This window comes from Trichomycterus rosablanca, chromosome 15, assembly GCF_030014385.1.
Source record: "Trichomycterus rosablanca isolate fTriRos1 chromosome 15, fTriRos1.hap1, whole genome shotgun sequence".
NCBI lineage: Eukaryota > Metazoa > Chordata > Actinopteri > Siluriformes > Trichomycteridae > Trichomycterus > Trichomycterus rosablanca.
This window is the reverse complement of record NC_086002.1, coordinates 12181215-12189296: the sequence shown is the minus strand read 5'-3', so window position 1 is coordinate 12189296 and position 8082 is coordinate 12181215. Positions and strand designations below refer to the sequence as shown.

Sequence of the window (8082 nt, the reverse complement as noted above, 5' to 3'; positions counted from 1 at the left end):
ACAAGGTGATGAAACACTGTGGCACTTGTATTACTTGCAGCCTAATACTAAAATTCATCTGGGTTTTCATCTATGTAAAATCAGGTAAGATGCTTTGAGCCTGAATGTTTTGATTTGATTAAAGCTCAGGGATAAAATGAAAAAAAGAAAAAAGAATAGTTAATATGTGTTTTTAACAGGAAACATCTGCTTTCATATGTTTAAACTGGAACAAATAAAAATGGACAATCAGGTACAAATGTGTTATTATACCCAGTGTTTATTACGACAAATGTATATAAAATATTAAGTAGTTTTAAAAGAAAACAACCCTGAAAAAACCCTAGAAAAGTATGCCAATTTTCTGATTGACACAAGACAATGGATCAGAACCAAGCCCCCCATTATATGGTAATGAATTTTGTTAAGATGACTATAAATGTTTGAGAGAGAACACAGAAGCTGTGGAGGAAGCCGAGGCTACTCTTTTCTAACACGGAAGAAAAAGAGAATTAGCAACATCAGATCTAATACTTCTACATTTATCCTCTAGAAAAAAAAACTAAAGACAAGGTGAGATAATTTATTCCTTCTATTATTACTGTAACTTGTCATGTTACTACTATAATTATAAAACTAACAGCTAATTAATGGCGAACTTGTAAACATAATGTTTAAACTCAGGTTTATGAGAAGAACTAAATGTAGTTTTATACTATTGCTATAACAATCCTTTCACTGTATATTTGACAGTCATGGAACCCAAAGTCATTGAGATGGCAGCTCTTGGAAGGGCCCTGCATCCTGGCATGTTGTATGACTGCCGCAGTGATTCATTTATTCCAGGTAAACCTGCCAAAAGTTTTAATTAATGTATTGTTCAGTACAGTATAATGAAATAAGACAGTGATGACTTATTCAACTGAACCATAAATTAATCTGACTAAAAGATTGATTTAATAGATTCAAATAAGCATACTCAGTTTACCAAAACATATTAAGTTCAATATTTATTAATGATGGCATGTCATCTAGGGCATGACACGATAAAGCACCCACACACCACCTCTTCTGAACAAATGTTTGATCTGTGTGTTAAGTTTCATTATAGATAAGATGTAAATTCTACAGGGTAGATAATATCCAACATTGATAATATACAATGAATATACAATTAATAATAATTATTCCATGGTGAAAAAGGAAATTATGGATGACCACTTCATAGTAGTTCATACACAGGCACATATTTCAGAAACATTTTATTTATTAGAATTTTTAGGAGGACAATAATTAACACATTTAAAAACGTCTTTCTTCCTCTTATAATAGAATTTTGTTATATTTTAATGTAAAAATAAAATGCTTGACTCATTTTAACCATCTTTATATAATTTTTTTGAACAAGTAACAAGTAATTTTGGAGCTGAATGTTCATAAAAAGCACTTAGATCTCGCCGAGTGTGTTTAGCTGTTGTAAAATTTGTGTCATAGGGCTGTAGACTTTCAAACATATATTTAAAGATAAATAGATTGATGAATCAAACTGTGAAGTTGAATTTTAATAATATCTGTGTCTTTGTTAGACATAAAAATTGTATTTACTTTCACTCCAGCAGGACTCATTGGTCTGTGAAATACACTTATGAATTCCACTCTGTGTCTTATTTCAGGTGTTACTCTGTGGGATAAAGCATCATTAGATAAGGATCTGGATGTGCGTCGACAGCCCAAGTCTGATTTGAAATTCCTTTCCTCTGACACTCTTTATGATAAGGCCAGCCTCATAGATGTGAGCGCCTCACTTAAGGCCAGCTTCCTGGGTGGTTTGATTGAAGTTGGTGGCTCAGCCAGATATATGAATGACAAAAAGACCTCAGCACGTCAGTCCCGGGTTACTATGTACTATGGTCAGACTACGAAATTCGCACAACTTACCATGACCCAGCTGGGCAAAATAACCTACCCTGCAGTGTTTGATGACAAGACGGCAACTCATGTTGTCACAGCTGTACTATATGGAGCTCAAGCTTTCATGGTATTCGATCAAACCGCTGCATCAAATGAAAGCGTACAGGAAATTGAAGGCAAACTTAATGTAATGGTCAAAAAGATTCCTGGATTTTGCATTGAGGGAAGTGGAACACTGAAGATGACAGAGCAAGAAAAACAAATGGCTACTAGTATAAACTGCACTTTTTATGGTGATTATCAGACTGATACAAATCCCACCACGTACATGGAAGCACTGCAGCTGTACACAAAATTACCCTCTATTTTAAGGCAAAGAGAAAACGATGCTGTACCAATGAGAGTCTGGCTCTATCCTCTTGCACGTTTGGACAATAGAGCAGCTAGGCTGGAGAGAGAAATTGGTGAGACACTGATCTCTAAATCAGAAGCTTTACTGGAGAAGATTGGAGAGGCAGATGTAATGTGCAATGACTTAATTGCAAACACAACAGGTAATGATTTCCCAGATGTGAAACAAAGGCTGAAGACATTTCAGGAATCACTTAGGCTTTACAAGGGAATGTTTCTAAAAGCCCTCAGCAAATTTGTTCCTATGATTCGGGGAGGAAAGGAGACAGAACAAGCACTGGCAAACCTCCTATCCATCAATGACAAGTCACCGTTTACAGAAAGCACAGTCAGTACATGGTTAGAGAACAGTCAGAGTGAACTGAATCTGCTGTATTTCTATACCCAGCAACTAAGTGCCATTGAAATAATGAAATCTTCAGGCAAGTTGACCAATGTTCTTATTGATCCTAATGTTGACACTGTGCTATGCTTTACTTTCACCTCTCTGAAGAATGTAGATCCATATCTGTCCACAGTAAAAGATTACCTCAAGCCAGATCAGTTTGAAAAACTGACTCCAGTTCCAAAGTCAAGTGCTGATGACATTCAGTTCTGGTTCAGCAATTATGACACTGCTGAAAGCATGAAAGAAAATCTTGTTCTTTTCAAAAGCTGTTTTGAGTTGAATAAGAATAAGAAGCAAATCAAGTTTATCATTGCCTCAGTCTCAGACGCCTCTTATCCTGGAACCTCTATACGCTTATACAAAAAAGGGAAACTGGTAGACAGCAAGTTTAAGCCTGTGTCCAAACCTCCTGCACTCCAAGTAGAGATCCAAGGTGTAAATGCGATCCTTAAGCTTCAAAAGAGTCCAACTGGATCAACATTGCGTTACAGAGTGGAGTACAGAACAACACAAGATACAGGAGCTGATCCTGAAGGATGGAAAGTCGTGGAAACTACAGATGCTTCAGCAACATACACTTTGACTGGACTGGATATTTCAAACCAATACTGGGTCCGATACAGAGCTGTTGATGATGTGGGAATGAGTGAAGCAAGTGACACTCTTGCCTTCTCTCTCAGAGGGAAGCTCAATGTTGTTCCAGTGGGCCAGTCAGCGGTCAGTTACATTTCAAAATATTTGAACAGCTGCAATAATAATAATACTTTATTAATAAATCAATCATGCTTTTTTCATGACTGCACTATTTTTTTTTACTATTTTGTTAGTAAATATGAATTTGTCACATTGTAACAATGTCATTTTGGTATCAACAGGACTGGATCGCTGGTTCTGTTTGTAGTGAACTAAGAAAGAAATTATTGACTAAGATGAGCATCTCTCGGTGGAGTCTTTCAACTATTCAGGCAGAGGTTACAACCATTGCAAGCAATGTTGTAAGTAAAGAATACAACAATAATTACTTTTTTTATTAATATTATTACATTTAATTCACTGTTCCCAGTACATAATGTACAAAGCAGCTTCAAGAATCAACAATGTGAACATAGCCTTTTCACCAAGAAAATTTTCAAAAGCACTAACCCTAGTTTAAACCGGTTTTAATAACGCCTAGTAGTGGAGCGGACACACATTATTAATGAGTTTACATCAGCTACATGCTCTGTAACAACTAAAATACTGCTATGTAATATCTACTTAAATTTACTACAGAGCGGAACATATGCGACTGCAATTCCTGGAGGTCTGAAACAAGGAATGGCTTTGTACTTCCAAGGGGATGTTCCTGTCAATTCAAAAGAGTATGTAATTCACAACAAATCAGACTAAATAATAATGTCTACTGCATTAAGATGAACATATGATAAAAAATATTTTTGTTTGTTTTACAGCTTCTCAATAAATCATAAACTTGGACAAAATCCTAATGATGACAACGCTTTTCACCTAAACCCCCGCATAACTGTTTCAATGGTCCGTGACAGTTGCAGAAGAGGGTATTGGGAGGGACCACAAGAAACACCAGGGTGTCCTATATTACCAGGATCTGCATTTGATATTTTTACTGTGGCTAAAACAGAAGGCTTTGAGGTATTGACATAATGAAAAGTAATGTATGTATAAATAGAAATATTATTATACAGAATAAAATACTTTTCTTTTTTCAGGTTTATATAAATGGACAGTTTTATTGCCTCTTTAAGCACCGCTTTCCAGTGGAGAGCATTAATAGCATTGCCCTCTATGGAAATGTCAATATGAACACCATTGGTCTTATTTCGGTAGGTCAGATAAGATTGGTGATGAGGGTCTTTCAAATGTAATTTTAAGCAGTAAATCACAAGCAGGGTTTGTTTTTCTTATGTCGTTCTGCACATTTCTGTTCTTTACAGAACTGGAGCAAATCTACTTTTGCTAAGGAACTCAGTCCTGGTGCCTCCCGCCAGAAAACTTCTAACATCCAGTCTGACATAAACTATCCAGTTTGCAGCCCAGTGAGTATCACAGCACCAAAAAGTAGCTGTAGAACTTAAACATACTATGCATTGATTCTGAAGAAAATGTTAGGATAGAGGATGATTCATTGCACCAAAATTGTTTATATACATAGAGTAAACCATTTTTGGGTCCAATCTTTGGAGGCTTGAGACCTGGACTGGCTTTGTTTTTCCAAGGTGTTCTTCCTTCAGATAATCAAAGGTATATTCTTGAAATATGGACTATAATATAAATTTTAGAGCCATATGTAGCATGTAGAAAAAAAAAAAAAAGTTTTGTTCTATTACATCCATGTAGTCATTGCCAGACATATCAAATAACATTTACACCAATATAACTGTGTTTCTTGCAGCTTTACCATAGTTCTGAAGACTGGGCCAAAAGATGAAGATGACATACTGTTCTTGTTCAACCCCCAACCAAACTTTGTAGTCCTTAACAGCAGAAAAGCAAATAACTGGGGTAGTCAAGAAAGAACTCAAACAAGCCCATTTGTCAGTGGAGGATCATTTGATATCTTCGTAGTTGTCAAGCAAGACTGCTATGAGGTGAAGGGCTTACATTTGTGAATTACGTATCACACAATATAGTAAAATAAAGTAAGCAGCATTGTTTAACAGACCACTCTGTTTTTCAGGTAATTGTGAATGGTATGCCTTTCTGGACGTTTAAACACCGTTTACCAGTGGAAAGCGCGGCTACACTTTTCACAAATGATGTCTTCATGAACTACTTTGGCATTGTTGAAGTAAGTCTTTTTTATATTAGATTAATTAAGATGTAAAAAATCAAGATCAGAAAAGAGAAAATAAAAGCATTACACAAGGCATTAAACTTTTAGTTCTGATTTGTCGCTCTCTTTTTTCTTAACAGGTGCTGCTTAGCATACCTGCCCAAATTTAATGACACTGACGGTCCCTCGAAGACTCGACCAGATTTTCAAGAGCCTTTTTCTTTTAGTTTAGTTTTCTTTTTGTCCCTGTTATGCTCTTCATAAATAATTCCACATGTAAGTCATGTGTAAAAGAAACTGTACAATTCAGTGACTATAATAATGGAATAATCAATCAATAATCATTTCTCTTATCTTTTTATTCTGTAACTGATGAGGCACAACCTTGGTATACGTACACTGTTAGATTTATTATTTACATTTAGGACAAATAGAAGATGCCTTTATCCAAAGCAACTTGCAGTTGTAGCCAATTACAGTGCAAGCAAGAGTAATAGCTAAGCAGTTAGGATACTGGTCTAATACTCAAAAGGTTGCTGGTTCAAGCCCCACCATCGCCAAGTTACCACTGTTGGGCCCCTGAGCGAGGCCTGTAATCCGCATTTGCTCAAATCATGTTTAGTCGCTTTAATTGTGACAATATACGATTATTTTTTTTGGACAAAAGAGTCCACTGTAAATGCAAACATGCCCAACACTGGCAACCAGTGGTGTTGGGTCTAGAACCAGCAACCTTCTGATTACATGCACAGTACTATAACCACTGAGTCACACTGCCCTGTCCATTTAGAATAAGGTATTAATGGGAAATGTATCTTTCAAATATTATCCATGCATTTGCTGCAAAAGTGGGAGTTAATAACTGAAATTGGTTACCATACAGGATCTTATATGTAATTCTATGGAATTTAGATGATATAATACAGATTGTAGTTATAAGACCCCCCAAAAAAGTTAGGTTTCAGCTGTATTGATTAAATCCTTCATTACTTTGTTACAGGACTTTTTTGTTTGTTTGTTTGTTCATTTTCTTTTACTTGTTTAACTGTTCCTGTAACTGAAATTTTTGCATGCCTATTAAGTCTGCTGGTTTTTCCCCACATTAACCCCCTGCTATCCAAGTGCAAAACTAAATTTTGTTGGATGGAATTATTCAAATAAAGTTTAACACGCTTGAAAAACTGTGTATTGTTTACAGTTCATTTGTACAGAAATGTGTTCCAGACTTTTTAATGAATAATTGATGCTTAATTTAAAGCAGGTTTAGTTCAGTAAGATGATATAAAAGCCCTTTGTATTATTTTTAAATGTAAAGATTTTTTAGAATTCTAAGGTGTAAACGACTAAACCAAATCTCATACTCTACAAGCCCAATTTCTGGAAGAGTTGTGACATTTTGTAAAATACAATAAAAACAACTTATTCATTCTTTAAACCTTGATTTGACTGACCAATGTAAAGAAAGTATGTTTTTTTGCAACCAAATGGACTCCGACTACTGATGTTAAACTCTGCACATGTGGATTTTGAATGTAACTGCAAGAATGATTCAGACATTTTGCATTCCACCCTAGTATCAAGCTAGTAATATTCTAAATATTATTGTAGTCAATATCTTCAAATAGAGCAGAAAGTGGATATGTCTTAATTCTTTGTTTAGTGTATTTAGTTAGCCCAGTAATAAAGCTGTCTTTTTACTTAATAATGCAGAAAAAGACTTCTTGATATAAAAACATGTTTTATATTTTGATTTGATTCTGAAAATTAAGTATATTGGTATCCATTCACCTTATTTAGAAAAAAAAAAACCCATGTTCCACTTCAACTGCCTTAATAGTCTTCTGACTTACTTGCACCCTGCACAGATTCAGGGCACCCAGTGTCTATGGTATCAAAAACATGTTTCACATTAGGCATGGTGGTGTTTTATTTCTTTTTGAAAGCTTTATTTGATGAATTTATATATGTGTAATTGGGCAACTGTTGACAGCTGGCAGCCTATTTCTGCCAACAGAGGTGTGTGTTGCTCTCAGGCTTCAGTGTGGCTTTCTTTGCCTGTCATTATCTGGCACACCTTTTCTCTTGAATCTGTGATGCCGGTTGCTCCAGTTTTTGCTGATGAAGGATGTCAACACGTTGTTTATTTTTATGTGGGAACTCACTCCACTTTCTGGTGGTAATAGGCCTTTCACATCCTTCTTTGCTGTCCATTTTTCTCTGTACCAGGTTATTCCATCCATCCATCCATCCATCCATCCATCCATCCACTGTTCTTCAATAAAATGAAACTGGCCTGATGGTGGTGCTACCTCATGTTTTCCTACCCCATATGGTGTAGATACATTTGTTTTTCCCTGATCACTTGTCTTATGCCCTACAGAAAAGCCTCAAAAACATATAGCTCCACCCACATAGATTTTGTGCCTATTTAAATATTGTGCAAAACCATACACAGTTTGATTGTGAACTACCTTTGGGTTTAAGGTACTGGACTAGTAATCAGAAGGTGGCCGCTTTAAGCCCCACCACCAGCCCTCTTCTCCTGAGCAAGGCCCTTAACCCTTAATTGTTACTGCAAATATTCAGTCATAATTGTAAGTTG

At 35.8% G+C, this 8082-nt stretch overlaps 1 protein-coding gene across 1 annotated transcript; it reads left to right on the top strand.

Moving 5' to 3' along the window:
- The first annotated feature begins 734 nt into the window (after positions 1-734).
- Positions 735-5650, top strand: LOC134329578 (stonustoxin subunit beta-like). The gene is made up of 9 exons (XM_063010860.1): positions 735-825; positions 1653-3406; positions 3565-3684; positions 3962-4050; positions 4141-4339; positions 4453-4530; positions 4642-4743; positions 5385-5495; positions 5621-5650. Exons 1-9 carry the CDS (start codon positions 735-737, stop codon positions 5648-5650), a joined length of 2574 nt encoding a protein of 857 aa, XP_062866930.1.
- The last annotated feature ends 2432 nt before the right edge of the window (positions 5651-8082 follow it).

Coding starts and splice junctions, on each gene's coding strand:
- LOC134329578 (XM_063010860.1), top strand. CDS start 735: ATGGAACCCAAAGTCATTGAGATGGCAGCTCTTGGAAGGGCCCTGCAT. Junction 826..1,652: donor CAGTGATTCATTTATTCCAG/GTAAACCTGCCA, acceptor GTCTTATTTCAG/GTGTTACTCTGTGGGATAAA. Junction 4,744..5,384: donor ACTATCCAGTTTGCAGCCCA/GTGAGTATCACA, acceptor TCTGTTTTTCAG/GTAATTGTGAATGGTATGCC.